Raw genomic sequence first — 20,246 nt, 5'->3', positions numbered from 1 at the left:
TTAGTCTTATCTGACCAGAGGACCTTCTTCCATATGTTTGGGGAGTCTCCCACATGCCTTATGGCGAACACCAAATGTGTTTGTTTATTTTTTTCTTTAAGCAATGCCTTTTTTTCTGGCCCCTCTTCCGTAAAACCCAGCTCTGTGGAGTATACGGCTTAAAGTGGTCCTATTAATAGATACTCCAATCTCTGCTGTGGAGCTTTGCATCTCCTTAAGGAGCTATCTCTCTGATTTGGTCCTGCCGTACATACCGACACGTACGCTACGGTCACAAGACGCAGGCCTCCTAATTGTCCCTAGAATTTCTAAGCAAACAGCTGGAGGCAGGGCTTTATCCTATAGAGCTCAATTTTTATGGAATGGTCAGCCTACCCATATGAGAGACGCAAACTCGGTCTCAACCTTTAAGTCTTTACTGAAGACTCATCTCTTCAGTGGGTCATATGATTGAGTGTAGTCTGGCCCAGGAGTGTGATGGTGAACGGAAAGGCTCTGGAGCAACGAACCGCCCTTGCTGTCTCTGCCTGGCCGGTTCCCCTCTTTCCACTGGGATTCTCTGCCTCTAACCCTATTACAGGGGCTGAGTCACTAGCTTACTAGGGCTCTTTCATACCGTCCCTAGGAGGGGTGCGTCACTTGAGTGGGTTGAGTCACTGATGTGATCTTCCTGTCTGGGTTGGCGCCCCCTCTTGGGTTGTGCCGTGGCGGAGATCTTTGTGGGCTGTACTCGGCCTTGTCTCAGGATGGTAAGTTGGTGGTTGAAGATATCCCTCTAGTGGTGTGGGGGCTGTGCGTTGGCAAAGTGGGTGGGGTTATATCCTTCCTGTTTTGCCCTGTCCGGGGGTGTCATCGGATGGGGCCACAGTGTCTCCTGACCCCTCCTGTCTCAGCCTCCAGTATTTATGCTGCAGTAGTTTATGTGTCGTGGGGCTAGGGTCAGTTTGTTATATCTGGAGTACTTCTCCTGTCCTATCCGGTGTCCTGTGTGAATGTAAGTATGCTCGCTCTAATTCTCTCTTTCTTTCTCTCTGTCGGAGGACCTGAGCCCTAGGACCATGCCTCAGGACTACCTGACATGATGACTCCTTGCTGTCCCCAGTCCACCTGGCCGTGCTGCTGCTCCAGTTTCAACTGTTCTGCCTGTGATTATTATTATTTGACCATGCTGGTAATTTATGAACATCTTGGCCATGTTCTGTTATAATTTCCACCCGGCACAGCCAGAAGAGGACTGGCCACCCCACATAGCCTTGTTCCTCTCTAGGTTTCTTCCTAGGTTTTGGCCTTTCTAGGGAGTTTTTCCTAGCCACCGTGCTTCTACACCTGCATTGCTTGCTGTTTGGGGTTTTAGGCTGGGTTTCTGTACAGCACTTTGAGATATCAGCTGATGTACGAAGGGCTATATAAATACATTTGATTTGATTTGATTTAAGGGTTATATTTGGTCCCGTTGTTACCTCTCTGATTAATGCCCTCCTTGCCTGGTCTGTGAGTTTTGGTGGGCGGCCCTCTCTTGGCAGGTTTGTTGTGGTGCCATATTCTTTCCATTTTTTAATAATGCATTTAATGGTGCTCTGTGGGATGTTCAAAGTTTCAGATATTTTTTTTATAACCCAACTCTGATCTGTACTTCTCCAAAACATTGTCCCTGACCTGTTTGGAGAGCTCCTTGGTCTTCATGGTGCCGCTTGCTTAGTGGTGTTGCAGACTCTAAGGCCTTTCAGAATAGGTGTATATATACTGAGATCATGTGACAGATCATGTGACACTTAGATTGCACACAGGTGGACTTTATTTAACTAATTATGTGACTTCTGAAGCTAATTGGCACCAGATCGTATTTAGGGACTTCAAATGGGGTGAATACATATGCACACATCACTTTCCCGTTTAAAAAAAAATATAATAATAATTTGAAATAAGTTATTTTTGTTCATTTCACTTCACCAATTTGGACTATTTTGTGTATGTCCATTACATGAAATCCAAATAAAAATCTATTTAAATTACAGGTTGTAATGCAACAATATAGGGAAAATGCCAAGGGGGATGAATACTTTTGCAAGGCACTATACTTATATTGAAACTGGAATCATTAATGGTAAAACAGCCACGTCCTTTTTACAATATTATAACCTAACGTGTCAGGCGTAACAGAAACACCTTAGCGGAGTTCCCATATCCGGTTTTCAGCAGAAAAGGAAGTTAGGTTGAAAATATCTGTATGCCCCGAAAACCAGAACATTCCATTGTTGGCAACTCCTTTAAGGCTCACAATATTACAACAACAAAGATGTTACTGTAAACAACCAACCAACCCCCCCCCCCCCCCCCCCCCCCCCCCCCCCACAGACATCCTCTTACCCGCGCTAGAAGAGCACAATATGTACTGAAATTGTATTTATCCTGCTCCTCAGCTCTACAACAAAAACAATAACTATGGTGGGGTGGCCAGTGGCGTTGTTTCCCCCTACTACGGATTCCATTTTCTATTTGTACTGCCGATCTCTCGAATGAAGAGAGGGTAAACTGGGGCCTGTGGGCCAGATTCAATGGGAGGTTTGAGTAAAATACAAAAAATATATTTTGAGAGGGGTGATGATTAATTTGGGTAAAAATAAACATATTTCAAAATAACTGCAATTTTTCTGTTTCTGCAAATATATTTTGACAAACAAATCATACCAAAACAAAATGTGCAGCCCTCCATTGAATTTTAAAATCTCGGTCGGGCCCTTGAGCAAAAAGGTTTGCCCACCCCTGGCCTAGTGTATATGATGTGAGTCTAATATGAAATATTACACATTTACATATAGCCTATAGGAAAACTGACCTAGCCCTTCTGATTCTCAGGGAGGGGGTAGGGCTTTAAACATGGTAGTGGTGTAGTAGTCAGTGTGTGGACAGTAGATAGAGCTGAAACCATAGCACCACAGCCCTTCTGATTCTCAGGGAGGGGGTAGGGCTTTAAACATGGTAGTGGTGTAGTAGTCAGTGTGTGGACAGTAGATAGAGCTGAAACCATAGCACCACAGCCCTTCTGATTCTCAGGGAGGGGGTAGGGCTTTAAACATGGTAGTGGTGTAGTAGTCAGTGTGTGGACAGTAGATAGAGCTGAAACCATAGCACCACAGCCCTTCTGATTCTCAGGGAGGGGGTAGGGCTTTAAACATGGTAGTGGTGTAGTAGTCAGTGTGTGGACAGTAGATAGAGCTGAAGCACCGCAGCCTTTCCCTTTCCACACATCATATAAAAAAAAAAGCCAATGACTCATCCATGATACAGGACAGAGTCTGAGGAAGCCCCAGCCAGCAGCAACCCGGTCACAGGCGTAAATCATTAATAGGTGCATCCTAAATGGCACTCTATTTGTTATTTTTTTATTTTATTATATAGCGCACTACGTTTGACCAGGGCCCTACTTTTGACCAGGGCCCATAGGGCTCTGGTCAAAATAGTGGACTCTGTCGGTCGGAAATAGGTTGCCATTTGGGACACATCTCTAATTATCAACTGTCAGAGCAGAGACCACAATCAGCCCTACACGTTTTTTTTTGAGGGGGCACTGATGATTCCCCATATCTATTATATATATTTTTTGTATTAATTATGAATTGTGTGTAAAATATCTTGTATATATTTCATGTACAAATGTATTAAAAAATAAGGGCGCTGTGTTCTGCCCTCTCAGTTTCAGTGGGCCTGACGTCTCTGAGTCCAATCAATCCAGACAAGTCACACATTTCAGCCAAACTCCACATTCATTAACACAGTGAGCAATCCACCTCTTTTACGCCTCTCTCTCATCACAGGCACCAGCTAGTGAATCACACAGCTATGACTTTTAACTGGCGCCAGGTCTAAGGTATGACTTATTGACATTGCAGGTAAACATAATTTCCTAAAAAGTCACAAAATGATCTCAGCTTGGTACATGGATTTGATTTGATGTGTTGTATTTTATCTCTTATCCTCAAACAACCTTTCGTGTGTTTCTTTCGTATGTTTACAAACTTGACTGAAAGCCCAAATTCATTGTGTTGTTTGGTGTGATCAGCTGCCAAACTAATGTCACCCCAGGACATGATGTTACTGGGAAAAAGATCAACAAAGTGTTAAAACATAACAAATAAACCAAAACAATATGAACCAAATAGATATATTCTAAATCAAATATGGTATAGTATAGATATGCCTGTGTATGTTGATAATTGTTTTCAATCATTTAATAATAAGATAATTGTTTTAAATAGAACATATTCTTAATAGTGGGCCATTTACAGAGTATAAACCTTAGTTAATATGTAACCTAAATATACTAGACTCAAGGACATCAAGAACAGAACGAATGGTATAAAGAACGATATAAATCGTTATATGGCTGGGTTTATATGGTCGGTGAGGCTCTCTCTCTCTCTCTCTTTTTCTCTCTCTCTTTTTCTCACTCTTTCTCTCTCTCTCTTTTTCTTTTTCTCTCTCTCTTTCTCTTTCTCTCTCTCCCTCTCAGTACTGCAGATGTGCTACACAAAACAAGCCAGACAGACTGCGAGACAGACAGGCAGACAGACACCCCCGCACAGTTTCCGTGAAATGCCCAATTCGAGTCTGGGTGACGTCTCATCATCGTTAGGTAGTGTTGTGACGTTGTATGTCTCCTAGCGGTAGCGGTTTCTAGAGGTAGCTTGTTGATGGTCGGTAGAACCGAATGAAGAGAAGCCGAAACGACCTCATTCAGGCAAGTCTTTTAAAACTGGTTTCTGTACGTTGTTATTCGCTTGATGTAAATATGTAATTTATCACGTTTTCATTTTTGTTTATTTGACGTTTTTTCCCCCGAAATGGAGCCATGATTTGAGGCTTTAACCAAAGCGGTCACTAGTAAAGGTTAGCCTCGGCTAGCTGGCTTTGGCTTCACACAGCGTTGCGGTTGGGTGTGTTGTCAGGGGCCATGCTAAGCTAACTCCAGTCCCCGTTTGCCCAACTGGCTTCAATATATATTTTTGTAGTTAAAAGTTAAGCGAAAATCAATGTTAATTCGAGTTATCGAATTGGCTTTGGTGTTTTCTCTTACGCAGTCCTCATATGTTGCCGTAATTACCCCCCCCTCTCAACATTTAATTAACCCACAGTATTCGCTATTGTATCAGTTTTATATTCCGAAATACTTATTTTGTCGTGTTTCGTTGGTGTAAAATACACCCCAGCCTTGGCTTTACATTGCTAGTATATTTGTTTTTTGTTGTATTCAGACGTGTTGGCTAAATGTGTCGCTAACGTTAACTAAAACCGGAATGTTGTTCAGCTATAGCTAACAACGTTAACGTTAGTTTGTAATTAATTGTAGGTCGGGTGTTAGACAGCAGCCTGGCCAGTGAATGTCATTATCAGTGCTGTCTGCATACCAGTGCCATGACCGTGGCGAGCCAGAGGAGGGGAAGTAGAGTTTGTAGACGAGGGGGAGAGAGAGGGAGAGAAAGGGAGTTTGGAGAGGAAATGAATATGAATGGAGCTGTGCGCGTTGTCCTTGTTAGCTATGAAGGAGAAAAAACAGGGTAAGGGACCCTCGACTCTCAACGTCCATTTTATTTTTTATATATTTTTAAGGAGAAAATTGACGTCTTTTAAATATTAATATGAACAACCCTGTTAAAATAACTAAACAACTATATTATTTGTGTTGCGTGGAAACATCCGTTTGGGTTGGAAGTCAACGCGTGAACCTGTTCTCCATTGCATTGGTGAAGCATTCGGTATTATTGCATTTAATTATGGGAATGGGATTTTTAACAATAACTACGACCACCTGGTCTGCAGTCCCGCGTTTTGTACCCGGATAGTTGCTTCCTTTGGTGGAAAGATCTGTACACTGTAGTTACTGCATGGATGTCAGTCAGTGGTGCTGCTGGTAGAATGCTGTACTGTCGTCCGCACACGGCTACTGACTATGCGCGGTTAAAGACATCCGACTGCCAAAATGCAGTATTTATATATTTTTGCCCTATATGTTTGTCTTTGACAGTCACACTTTTTTTTAATGGATGATATTTGTCACACAAGCACTCAATGTGATTGTAGCTAGTTATATGGGAGGCTGCTTGTCATGTTGTCGTTGAAGGTTTCCACTGAAATGCTGTAGATATATTTTCCTACTGTTGGATTACAGTAGTTAACACGGTGCACTGTATTTACTGTTAATACAACGGTCGTTTTAAGGTATACACCGTTTTATTATAGTCGGAGTTATGCGCTTTTAAATGCAGTTAGATTCTGCGGTGTGGGGAAAATACCATGTTCAACATCCCATTGAATATCACACTGCGTTTCAGGAACGTAACAATTGAGCCTTCGCTAAGCCCCGCCCCAGAATTTTCGGTATGTATTTTCAGTGACCCAGTTGATGGCAACAGCCCTCTAGTCTGACACCTTGAACAAGCTCATGTTTAAATCGCAATAAAAAGCCTGTAAATGAGGGCTATGGCAAAAACTGAGTTTTTCATAAAAAAACATGTAAAAAGTATTTAAATGGCTGAGTAATTTAACAGGGAAAATGTGTTACTAGGCTGCACCAGGTGTGAACTTTTTTTGTGACCGTATTTAGTGACCTAGAGAGGGCCAGAGAGACCAGCTATATACTGGTTGGCTTGCTACCTGGTTGGTTTAACTGGACAAAACTAGCACTTTCTGTTGGAAATGGAATGGTGATTTTACTGCCTTTGGGTGATAACATGGTATGTGAATTGCCCCTTGAGCCACTCCCCCCCCCCCCCCCAGAAAATACACCTTAAATATATACCAAATTCTTTTAGCAACCCCTCCCAAACATTTTAATTTCATAATCGGTTAAAATTAGTCTAATTCTATAAAATAAAATCTTATTTGTTACATGCTTTGTAAACAATAGGTGTAGTCTAACAGTAAAACGCTTACTTACGGGTCCTTTCCCAACAATGCAGAGATAAAAATAATAGAAAATTAAAACACCTATTAATTAAATACACCACGAGTAAAGAAACTTGGCTATAAACACTGGGAAACAGCACCCAGTCGATGTGCAGGGTACAAGGTAATTGAGGTAGATATGTACATCTAGGTAGGGGTAAAGTGACAAGGCAACAGGATAGATAAACAGTAGCAGCAGTGCATGTGATGAGTCGAGAGTTAGTCCGAGAGCCTATCTGCATTAACTCTTTTTTTTTTGCACTATCTATGACTTGCGTGGTTGGAGTCTAACAATTCCTTTTACACATGGAATACATTTTAATATAGTTAGAGCTTTACCGACGAGGGGGGGGAATATAGTCCCCCCCTCGTTTCCTCTCTTGGTTTGTGTTAACGCCTGAACCTTTCCCATCCCCTACAGGAAGCAGACAGAGACTTAGACGCAACAATCTGAACAGAAACACTGCAGTCTCCACCATGTACCTTTCTGAACACCAGACGATCTGGAACATTTGAAAAGATACTAACAAAACCCACATAGACTACTCAACGGGGGACTAATAGATCCAAGTGAAGGGGGTAGTGGAAAGACTCATCCGTAGCTCTAACTCTGACATGGCCAGTACTCAGACGAGTCTGAAAACCCCATTCAAAGACCTGACCTCGTTCAAGGGCAACATGAAGCAGCTGTACCGTGAGAGAATAGAAGACGTGCCCATTAAGAAGAGGCTGATGGCTGAGATGAACCTGAAACGCCGAAACCTGGACCCTCTGCCCCCCCTGCCCTGGACCCCCAAGGTAAAGAGGGAGGCTGGGGAAGAGCAGACCCAGGACCGGGAGGTGGATCCAGGCATGACTAGATCAATAGAGATGGACAGTAGGGGGGAGTTCCAGGTATGTGGAGCGAAAGCTTTAGACCTGAGCCCCGGGCTGAAACACACGCTGGCAGCCTTCACTCTCAGCAGCGCGCGCTCTCTAGGGGGCCCAGCAGCCTTCTCAGCCCGCTCTGGCCACGAAGCATCCTCCTCCCCCGGCCCTGGTTCCTACCCTGGCATGGCACCTCTACCCTCCCCTCCTGTGCTGGGAGGTATACCCCTGCTGGTGCCCAGTGACAGCTCCACAGAACTCAGCCACTCCCTTCTTGAGGGAGAATCCATCTCGTGCTTTGCCGTCGGCGGGGAGAAGCGCCTCTGCCTCCCCCAGGTGCTCAACTCGGTTCTCCGCCACTTCTCCTTGCAGCAGATCAATTCCGTGTGCGACGAGCTCTATGTGTACTGCTCACGCTGCGACGGGGAACAGCTCCACATACTCAAGGTGCTGGGTATTTTACCCTTCAATGCTCCGTCCTGCGGCCTCATCACCTTAACTGACGCCCAACGCCTCTGCAACGCCCTCCTCCGCCCGGGGGCTGTCCTCCCCTCCGAACCCATCACCAAGCTACCCGGCCAGGAGCTCCTCAAGGAGACGGAGGCCAGCTTCCAGGTGGAGCACCAGTGTCTGGGGAAATGCCAGGGTCTGTTCGTTCCCCAATTCTACGCCAAGCCCGAGTCGCCCTGTATTCAGTGCGTGGAATGCCAGCTCCTCTTCTCTCCGCAGAAGTTTGTGATGCACTCTCACAAGTCGCCGGACAAGAGGACCTGTCACTGGGGCTTTGACTCGGCCAAATGGCCGTGCTACCTGCAGCTGGGGAGGAAGTACCTGGGAACGGCAGAGGAGCCGCAGCTCAAACAGCTGTTGGAGGACATGAAGGACAAGTTCCACTACAACCGAACCAGCGACAAAGTAAGTAACGAATGACTTCTTATTGTGTTTCTGAACAGATATGTTTGCCTTAGACTACTTAGTGTGGTTGCACTGTCATTGGTAGAGTCTAGAGAAACCAGTCCTTGCTGTGTGTAAGACGATACATAGGGGACAGGTGACATTCTTCCTGCTGCCCGTATAGTGAGATTTCTTTGGAGATTTACCCTATTGTGTTTTACCCAAAATACTCAGACTTTTCTGTTTCCATGTATGCGGACTAGCACCCGTGTCTCACTGGGCCATGGCTCTGGCGGATCTGCTCTGACCTTGGGCCAAACTCAGGCCCTCGGTACTTTTCAGATGGCATGGCAGGTAGCCTAGCGGTTAAGAGTGTTGGGCCAGTAACCGAAAGGTCGCTGGTTTGAATCCCAGAGCAGATTAGGTGAAAAATCGGTTTGTGCTCTTGAGCATGGCACGTAACCCTAATTGCTCCTGTAAATCGCTTTGGATAAGAGTGTCTGCTAAATGACAAATGTAAATTTACATAACAAGGACTAACTGAACTTGAGCACTTTCTCACAAAGCAACTGTCTAATTTTATTGGTCAAACGCACATATGTTGCATGTGCTGCTGTTGATTGTGCTCGCCCCAAGCCTTTAGTGTCACATTCCTGGTGGAAACATAACACTTGCGCTGACATATACATGGAAACACAACAACACTAGCGCTGACATCTACATGGAAACACAACAACACTAGCGCTGACATCTACATGGAAACACTGGCAACTCACTAATGCGGGGGTAAGTCAAGATGGTGTAGTAGATCAGAGCGGGGTTGGACAGGCTAACAGCTGACCAGCTGGTCTCTCCTGCTCTGGGTCACTGCAGTGTGTGTGTCACACAGGGGAAGAGCATCATTTGTCCTTCTGGTCAGCTGGAGGTCACTAGAACCATCAATAGGCAAGAGCACTGACTGGACTAGTGGACTCTCCCTCACTTACTCTGACCTCTGGGCAAGATAGGGGGGACAGTTTAGATTCATTAAGTTCATCCCTCCCCTATTTAAATGACCTTTTAAGCATTCCAAAGTAATTTTTGTCATTCGATTTGTTGAGGGTTTTAAAATACAATTTAAGTGGAGAATCTTAATTGAATGCCTTCTTAGTCCAGGACTAGGCTGACGATCTGTCTGGGGAAACAGCCTATGATCTTTATTCGTACCACTGAACTGGAGTGTGCAGTAACCGGCAACCCAAGCCCATACAAGGGCGAATGCCCAAGTTGCATTACCATCACCACCAGTGCTGTTCACTGAAGACCAGAACCAAACAGGATTCTACAGAGCAGAGCAGCAGGACCCATAGAAATGGCCAACAGGACCCATAGAAATGGCCAGCAGGACCCATAGAAATGGCCAGCAGGACCCATAGAAATGGCCAGCAGGACCCATAGAAATGGCCAGCAGGACCCATAGAAATGGCCTGCAGGACCCATAGAAATGGCTGACTCCAGCTGAAAACAGAGCTCTAGATGGTTTCTCCTCTGACTGGTTCATCGCTATGACATGACAGGACCTCTCTACTTAATCAAACTGGACTATTAGGGTACGTCACAAATAGTACCCTTTTTTATTTTTATTTTTTCTACTTTATAGGGCTCTGGTAAAACAAATGATGTACTATATAAAGGGAATAGGGTCTAGTTTGGGACGTAGGCTTAGTTTTTTGCCTTGTCGTTTTAATGATGGCTCACTAAGGAAGAGTTGACTAGTTAGATGACCCTGACTCTAACTGGTGTTTGAATTCAATGCAGCCTGGCAGGTTATGGGTTAAACAAGAGACTATGGACTCCCAAGTGTTTTTATAGTGTCTGTGTATTTCTAGTGTGTGTGCTGTGCAGGTGTGACAACACTGCTTGCTGTACAGTCATTTGGCACTCCCTGTCTGCTGTGTTTGTCTGGCAGAAAGAGGGGGAGGGAGAGGGGCCCAGCCTCTCCCATATGTTTCAATTTGTGTGTGTGTGTGTGCCGGAAATACCGTCTGGTGTCTAGTCTTGCGCCCAAACCGCATTCCTCCCCCCCCCCTTCCCCTCCCTCTCGCACTTTGGCTTGGTCCGCTGTGTTTGTCTGAGAGACTCCTCTCTTTCATACAACTATGTTTTTTCGCCAACTTGACCTCCACCTTTTCTATCTGAAAGGTATTGCCGGTATCAAAGCCAACCCCCCCCCCCCCCCCCGCCTAGCGACCTGGTAATCATTTCGGTAAAGTTCTGCCTACAGCTTAGTATGAAACAGCCTTAATGCTGAGGCGGAATTGGCACGCGCTGCCCTCTTAAACTCTTGATGGTTGCTAGGCAGCGCCAGTTAACCATCCTCATGCCAGTTGTAGACTTTGCGAGTCATGTCACTTCTGTCTCCGCATAGCCCACCACTAAGCATGCATTGTTTTCTTAATCACTGGATGGAACCATTTTAAGAATTACTGTGGGAATAAATATCACTGAAATTAAGAAAATATTGGAATAAAGTAAGTTAGTGCAATTTGAAGGTATGTATCAAATTGTTGCTTACTGAAACTCCTAAGGTCATCCACTCACTCGTATGTAATACATTTGAAGCAATAGCCTATACCCGCGTGTGGTCAACTAGATGATAATTTCAACACCGTTTTGAGTTGGACAGCGCCATCGGTCTGCTTAAGGAAAGTGTGGGGACTCGTCTTGATAAATCAATCTTTCAGACTTTTTATTTTTCACTGAATATCCGTTCATTTTTAAAATTTCACCTGTATAGTGTGTGAAATGAAGTAAGGAGGTAAGGCAATAAATAGGCCCATAGTGGCGAATTAATTACAATTTAGCAATTTTACACTGGAGTGATATATGTGCAGATGAGGATGTGCAAGTAGAAAATACTGATGTACAAAAGAGCACAAAGAGATGCATTGTGTGTCAAAAAGCCATAGGTTTGGGCTCTGTTTCAAAATAACGTTTTATTTGACATCAGTTCCACACGTTCCCGTGACACCAGTTCTGTGGGAAAAATATTATTTGTATTTTATTCTGTTATATTCTTACTATAACATATACTAAGTGGCCAGTTTTAGAGACACCCATCAAGTAACAGGTTGCCCCCCCCCTTTTGCATCCGGAACAGCCTGAATTCTTTGGGACATGGAAACATGAATCAATTCAAGGGACCTAACGTGTGCCAGGAAAACATTCCCCACACCATTACATTACCACCCCGAGCCTGTACCGTTGACACCAGGCAGGATGTGGTCATGGACTCGTGCTGTTTACGCCAAATCCTGACTCTGCCATCAGCATGACACAACAGGAACTGGGATTTGTCGAACCAGGCAATGTTTTTCCACTCCTCAATTGTCCAGTGTTGGTGATCGCGTGCCCACTGGAGCAGCTTCTTAGCTGTTAGGAGTGGAACCCGGTGTGGTCTTTTGCTGCAATAGCCCGTCCGTGACAAGGACCAACAAGTTGTGCGTTCCGAGTTAGAATTCTGCGCCCCACTGTTGTACTGCGCGTTATTTGTCTGTAGAGCTGGTCCCATGCAAGTCTCTGTCTGTGTTCCGCCTGTTAACTTGCATGATTCTTGCCGTTCTCCTTCAACCTCTCTCATCAACAAGTTGTTTTCGCCTACAGGACTGCCACTGTTTGTCGGACAAATAAATAAATAAATGCCCACCCACATCTGCAAACTACTAGTACCACTCGTCTCCGGCAAGCCGGCATGCACACGGGAGGTACAAAACACGTATACAGGCAGGAATGTGGTTAAAAATGGGCTTGTTTTATAAGGGGTTCATATAAACAAAGCTCAATTAAAAAAAAGAATACAGGAAAAATACTGTGAATTCTATCAGATGGACAGACCTGGGGGCCACTCACTCACAGACACATCTCCACTGCAGAGCAGACTAATACACACCTTCAGCAGAACACATGATACACCGTAAGGTGTGTGTGACCCTAATGTCTCTGTAATGAGCTGCAAATAACTGGAAGTTAATGACACATCCCTGTGTGTCTCACTCATCAGAGGTCCTCGTGTCTGTGACAGTTTCAGGTGAAGGTTATTTTTTGCCCTCTATGCCTGAAGGGGGGAGGACTGTTCTGTATTCTGCCTGGGGTGGGAGGACTGTTCTGTCTTCTGTCTGGGGTGGGAGGACTGTTCTGTCTTCTGTCTGGGGTGGGAGGACTGTTCTGTCTTCTGTCTGGGGGGGGGCTGCTGTGCTGTATATATTTTCTCTGTCTTGGTTGTTTGAACTTGTTTTTCTATCTTTGTCTGTCTTCTGATTGGTGGAATTTTAATGTTGACTACTTTACAACATTTGTACTACACTGTGTGTTGTGGTACACGCACGTTCACGGTCCGCTGTAACATGAACCTGGGCTGTTCTGAAAGAGCACAGAGCAGATTCCTGTAAAGGTTCTGTTGTAGAGGAAGCTCCAGGGTGACATTATTCCCCCCCCCCCCCATTAGAATGGACATAGGAGTGTGTGAGAAGTCTCCCTGCACTGGGATTCCCTTCTAATCTCTAACCCTCCCCTTGTGTGTGTGTGTGTGTGTGTGTGTGTGTGTGAGAGAAGTGGACAGACTGTAGGGCTGGTCCCTAGCTGCTAGCATTCATCCTCCAGACTGGACTGCCTCAAATGGCACCCTATTCCCTATACAGTGCACAACTTTAGACTGGGAGCTCCACAGAGCCCTGGTCAAAAGTAGTGCACTTTAGGGAATAAGGTGCAATTTTGGGAAACAACCCAGCCACCTGCTGATCTACCACACTGACTGACTCACTGTTTCCACATCCTGCTGGAAGTTGAAGAGCGAGAGAGGGGGAGAGAGAGGCTGAATTGTAGGGTTGAGCTGTATTCAGATTTCCATACCTTCATTCCATGCCTGTGCCATCCTGGGTTCTACATTATTACCGCTAGTGCACAGAAGGGGAGCATTATCCCCCCCCCCCCTCATAGCAGATGCTCATAGCGGATGCTGTCCATAACCGATCTCGACAAACCATTTCTGTATGGACCTCAGTTTGTGCATGGGGACATTGTCATGCTGAAACAGGAAAGGGCCTTCCCCAACAAACTGCTGCCACAAAGTTGGAAGCACAGAATCGTATAGAATGTCCTTGTATGTTGTAGCGTTAAGATTTCCCTTCACTGGAGCTAAGGGGCCTAGCCCGAACCATGGAAATATAGCCCCACACCATTATTCCTTCTCCACCAAACTTTAGTTGGCACTATGCGTTGAGGCAGGTAGCATTCTCCTGGTATTCACCAAACCCAGTTCTTCCGTCGGATTACCAGATGGTGAAGCGTGATTCATCACTCTAGCGTTTCCACTGCTCCATAGTCCAATGGTGGTGAGCTTTACACCGCTCCAGCCGACGCTTGGCATTGCGCATGGTGATCTTAGGCTTGTGTGCGGCTGCTCAGCCATGGAAACCCATTTCATGAAGTTCCCGACAAAGTTCTTGTCCTGATGTTGCTTCCAGAGGCAGTTTGGAACTCTGTAGTCTGTGTTGCAATCAAGGAGAGACGATTATTACACGCTACGCGCTTCAGCACTCGGCGGTCCCGTTCTGTGAGCTTGTGTGACCTAACACTTTGTGGCTGAGATGTTGTTGCTCCTAGACAATTCCACTTCACAATAACAGCACTTACAGTTGACTGGGGCAGCTCTAGCAGGTCAAAAACTAGACAAACTGACTTGTTAGAACGGTAGCATCCTATGACAGTGCCACGTTTGAAAGTCACTGAGTTCTTCTGTAAGGCCATTCTATTGCCAGTGTTTGTCTATGGAGATTGCATGGCTGTGTGCCCAACAAAAATGTATACACCCGTCAGCAACGGGTGTGGCTGAAATACCCAAATCCACTAACTTGTAGGGGCTCCACATGCATGAACAAAAGTACCTCTCACACACTCCGACCATTGCTCATCCTAATATTTCTTGATTACATTCTTCTTTTACTTTTAGATTGGTGTAGTGTTGGATACTACTGCACTGTTGGAGCTAGAAACACAAGCATTTTGCTACACCCGCAATAACATCTGCTAAACATGTATTTGACCAATAACATTTAATCGCTGTTTTGGGAAACTAGTACCTGTAAAGCGTCATAATAAAACAATTACCTTCATAATAAAACAATTACCTGACTGGCAAAATGATGAACGCAATATGCTTTATTACCTAGTGCACAAGTTGAATGCAGTATTTATTTAAAAAGTACTAATATTCAAAGCCCAAAAAGTCACTTACCAAAAGGCTAACAAGTATTAAGGAATCCTGATAGCATTTAAGTTAGACAACACTAACGACCGCATTGCGAAAGTTTTGCACAGTTTCTGACCTAAAGTATGTATACTAGTAACTCAAACCCTACTCAGTTTTCTGCACGCACAATACTAATGCTAGCTGGCAAGGTTCTTTATCCAGGAGGGGATTCTGCTGTTACCAAGCAAATGCTTGATTTTGGAAGAAGCTAACCACTTAGCTCTAGTAAGCTAACTAGCTAATACATAATGCTAATAACTATCTGGTGGTTGTGAATTGCGAACTGTAATTGGATCACCTGGTGCATGCTGCACTACTGTGCGTGACACAAGGCTCCGGTCTCTTGTCGTTGTTAGCTTGTAAACAAACACCAGGTGAATGGGGACTACCGTAAGTTACATCATGTGACCAATGAAATGAACGCAATGTTCTCTATCTCAAGTTGACTACGTATTTACTTAAAGTAGCTACAGATTCAAATTAATAAAAAAATACAATTATGAAATAGTTTTGACGTTATTGAAAAACAATCCCCTGGCTTTTTCCAGATACTACGGTATACCGCCCAAGCCTACTCAATTGCGTACTTCTCTCGTACTCAACCCTCAACCCCTCCCTCTGACCTCCTCCAATGGGTTTTTGAGAAGGTGAGGACCGAGACTTAACTTCTGGAAGTTTGTTTTCCCCAACTGCTGCTGTTTCCATATCCTTATTGGAGTGTTGAGGAGTCAAGGCTCTTAGTCGTGTACTTTCCTATGGAGTGACAGAGAAACATGCCTTCAGAGAGTGAGAGAGAGAGAGCTTAGCTTTGTGTGTGTCTGGAAACCATTGGACTGTGTTACAATGTGCACATTGACACTGTGTAAACAGTGGCTGGCTGACGAGAAGGGTTAAACTAACACACTGATGGGGGGGGGGGGGGGTTCTGTGAGGCTACTGGAAGTGTGTTTTTCCCTAAAAAAAGGCTGCTGTTTCCATATCCCTATTGGAGTGTTCAGGAGTCAAGGCCCTTGGTTGTATTCAGTAGATACCAAATGGGGAACAATTGCCACCAGAACTTATCCAATAAATTCTAATTTTGGCGTTTTTGCTTCAGTGTTTTGCTACAATGATTTCTACTGAACACAACCCCGGTCTCGTCTCTTCATTGGTCCATTGTGCCTAATGTAGCCACTAGTGATGCTCCGATATGACATTTTTGGCCGATACGATATCCAATATTTTCCTTGCCAAAAAACAATACTGATATTTAACATTTTAGTGGACTTTTAACTATTTAACTGCTCTAGAATTCTTAACGCACACACATGGACGCAGCGGTCTAAGGCACTGCATCTCATTGCAAGAGGTGTCACTACAGTCCCTGGTTTGAATCCAGGCTGTATCACATCCGGCTGTGATTGGGAGTCCCAATTGCGGCACGCAATTGGCCCAGCGTCGTCCGGGGTAGGCCGTCATTGTAAATAGGAATTGCTCTTGACTGACTTGCCTAGTTAAATAAACGTTAAATACACACCACACTGACCAAAATAATATTTTGTTGGCATTTATACATGTCCCCATTATCAGTAAAACATAATCTCAACCTATTTCTTTCACATACTTGCTGTGCTGTTTCGTTGTGCAGTCATTTCATTCCCAACCAGGATTTCTGTGGAACTATGTTTGATTGTCAAAAGAGATGTGTCAAATAAGCTTGTTGATCAATCAGGACCTGACTATGACTGCACCTCACATAAGTGAGAGTCGGCTTTCTATCCTGCAACAAAGCCTCCACTCACGCCGCCAAACTTACCCTAGTAAAACTGACTATCCTACCAATCCTCGACTTCGGGCGATGTCCTCTACAAAATAGCTTCCAATACTCTACTCAGCAAACTGGAATCAGTTTATCACAGTGCCATCCGTTTTGTTACTAAAGCACCTTATACCACCCACCACTGCGACCTGTATGCTCTAGTCGGCTGGCCCTCGCTACATATTCGTCGCCAGACCCACTGGCTCCAGGTCATCTACAAGTCCATGCTAGGTATAGCGCCGGCTAATCTCAGTTCACTGGTCACGATGGCAACACCCACCCGTAGCACGCGCTCCAGCAGGTGTATCTCACTGATCATCCCTAAAGCCAACACCTCATTTGGCCGCCTTTCGTTCCAGTTCTCTGCTGCCTGTGACTGGAACGAATTGCAAAAATCGCTGAAGTTCGAGACTTTTATCTCCCTCACCAACTTCAAACATCTGCTATCTGAGCAGCTAACCGATCACTGCAGCTGTACATAGTCTATCGGTAAATAGCCCACCCAATTTACCTACTTCATCCCCATACTGTTTATATTTATTTACTTTTCTGATCTTTTGTACACCAGTATCTCTACCTGTAAATGACCATCTGATCATTTATCACTCCAGAATTATTCGCCTACCTCATGCCTTTTGCACACAATGTATATAGACTCTTTTTTTCTACTGTGTTATTGACTTGTTAATTGTTTACTCCATGTGTAACTCTGTGTTGTCTGTTCACACTGCTATGCTTTATCTTGGCCAGGTTGCAGTTGTAAATGAGACCTTGTTCTCAACTAGCCTACCTGGTTAAATAAAGGTGAAATAAAATGTAAAAAATTAACGCGTTCATCATTTTTTTTAACGTAGTTATTACACATTGATTACACTATCACTCATATGTCTTATGTCACAACGATTCATTGATACGTATGCTATGATGCTGGTGAAGTTGTCTCGCACACCTACAGTGCTGGTCATTAATTTTTTTAAAAATTTTTTTAAAGCAAGCTAGCTCATAGATGCAAACAATGTTCTTCCCCAAAAACATAATCTGTTTCAGTGACCTAATATAGCTAGGTTTCATTTAAAATAACCCTGATTTATAAGACAGTTCTTATTTGATTAATGATGGTCGGACCCATCTACAGGTCAAGTCAGAAGTTTACATACACCTTAGCCAAATACATTTTAACTCAGTTTTTCACAATTCCTGACATGTAATCATAGGGCAGGTGGGACGGTAGTGTCCCACCTGGCCAACATCCGGTGAAATTGCAGAGAGCGAAATAAAAACTACAGAATTAAAAAATATTTAACTTTTCATAAAATCACAAGTGTAACACATCAAAATAAAGCTTAACTTCTTGTTAATCCAGCCGCTGTGTCAGATTTCTTTACGGCGAATGCACACCATGCAATTATCGGAGGACAGCGCCCTGCATACCAACACATGAAAAACATATTTCAACCAGGCAGGTGCGCCACGAAAGTCAGAAATAGCGATATAATAAATGCCTTACCCTTTGATCTTCTTCTGTTGGCACTCCAAAAGGTCCCAGTTACATCACAAATGGTCATTTTTGTTCAATGTCCTTCTTTATATCCATAACTCAGTTTAGCTGGGTTTTTATATCTACAAAGTAGATGTCCTAAGCGACTTGCCAAAACTATAGTTTGTTAACAAGACATTTGTGGAGTGGTTGAAAGAGTTTTAATGACTCAAACCTAAGTGTATGTAAACTTCAGACTTCAACTGTATGTGATGCTAGCCACAATAAGGATTAGCCACAATAGTGGACTTTGGTTAGCCTTCAAAATAAAAGTATGGCATTATTCTACTATTTGTATTAATTTGCATCACTGTCAATGACACTTAATTTGAAGGCAGACTGCAAATTCCACTCTTGTGCCTAATCCTTATTGTGGCTTGCTTCACAACCCAGTCACGTCGAGCCTAACTAGCCAGATGAAGCTAGCTGGCTGCTTATAACGTTAGCTTTGGGCAACAGGGTTAAATTGCTTGCTAGCTATTTATTTTCATGAATTTCAATTCATTTTCAATAAGCGAACAAGTGGAAACCTAGCTAAAACGTACGCACAAGGATTCCTAAATCATTGCTAAGAATAATGAAAATGACTGCAGATTCTACTGGTCATTGTTTTCAGGTGGTTGTATTGGTGCTAGCTAAGTACAAAGCTAAAGGTAGCTACCCCAGAAGTTGTGGTTGAACAAATTATACATTATTACAAACGTTGTATTGTAAACACATCGTTCGTGACCTGTGTTTGCTTGTTTGCAGACTTTTTTTGTATAGCTTTGACAGTGCTATTGTATCTTTTTTGACCAGCAAAGACCCAAACAGCATTCCATAGTATGTATGTATGCTGTTTAGCTAATAGCAGTGACGTTATTACTGTGTAACTCCGGTAGGGCAACATCTGAAAAATTGCGCACTTGGTAGTTTGTACCGGTGCTCGACCAGCCGGCGAAAGCCAACATCATCCACGACAGAGAACGGTTGATTTGTCAAGGGCAATTCATTCCATTATCTTGGCTTTAATGGATTTCGCCTTTTTGAGTTGCCTTGCTGAAATTTTCTTACTCTTTCAAATGACTGCTCGATCCACAAAGCAGACATTGTGGGCAAGGTTATGAATGCTGTGTTGCACATGTAGCGCAACATTTTACGTGGCATTATTACGAAATGTGCATACCTAATATAACGTAGGTACGTTTTAACATCGGTTTTGCACATAGGCGCTAAACTAGACATTGGCCCGATACTGATGTTGGCATTTTTAGCTAATCTCATCCGATTCCGATATGTTCACAGATTTTTATTTTTTTATTTGTTAATAATGTGCATCCCTAGTAGCCACTGTACCTAGTAGCCTAGCTAGCCTCTCCTCCCTTTACCAAGTGCTCAACGCTGACTTTTTTTTTTTTTACAAGGAGAACTTGTGCGCCTAATATGAAAAATGTAGGTGAACAATCTAAAACATTTGAGGTAATAAAGCTAGAATCCTTTTTCTAGGGAAACTGGTGCTCGTACAATTTTTAATTCCAGGTCACACAGCAAAAATATATTGGTGCATGTGCGAGTAAAATGTAGAGCCCTGCATTTACCTAGTAGCCTCGCCAACCTTTTTGCTCTCCTCCCTGTAATGTCAATAGGGTGTTAGTTAAACCTGGTTCACACACCACCTGGGGAATGAGTGACCTCCTTCAACATTAGTTTTGGGTCTCAAATTTTGACTTACTCAAACTGACCCAATTTTTTATTTATTTATATTTTTTGGTAATTTTACCTTTTTCTTTTTTCCCCCCCAATTTCTCAATATCCCATTTGCTATCTTGTCTCATTGCTGCAACTCCCCAATGGGCATGGGAGAGGTCAAGTCATGCGTCCTCCGAAACTTGCCCCGTCAATCCGCACGTTTTAACACCCGCCTGCTTATCCCGGAAGCCTGA

The 20,246-nt window shown here is 43.9% G+C and overlaps 1 protein-coding gene across 2 annotated transcripts in view; it reads left to right on the top strand.

Annotated features, from left to right (window-relative positions):
* Positions 1-4,511: 4,511 nt before the first annotated feature.
* LOC139386644 (ski-like protein) overlaps positions 4,512-20,246 on the top strand; it is a 43,027-nt gene continuing 27,292 nt past the window's right edge. Inside the window, exons 1-2 of one of the 2 annotated variants that reach the window (XM_071132395.1) lie at positions 4,512-4,738; positions 7,364-8,724. In XM_071132395.1, the coding sequence (XP_070988496.1) occupies positions 7,558-8,724 (1,167 nt within the window). In that variant the 5' untranslated portion in view covers positions 4,512-4,738; positions 7,364-7,557. The remainder of the gene's footprint in view (positions 4,739-7,363; positions 8,725-20,246) is intronic. The other variant, XM_071132394.1, reaches the window with a different exon arrangement.

This window comes from Oncorhynchus clarkii, chromosome 28, assembly GCF_045791955.1.
Source record: "Oncorhynchus clarkii lewisi isolate Uvic-CL-2024 chromosome 28, UVic_Ocla_1.0, whole genome shotgun sequence".
Classification (NCBI taxonomy): Eukaryota; Metazoa; Chordata; class Actinopteri; order Salmoniformes; family Salmonidae; genus Oncorhynchus; species Oncorhynchus clarkii.
Note: the sequence above shows the minus strand (reverse complement) of the source record. Positions and strands in the feature narration are given on the sequence as shown.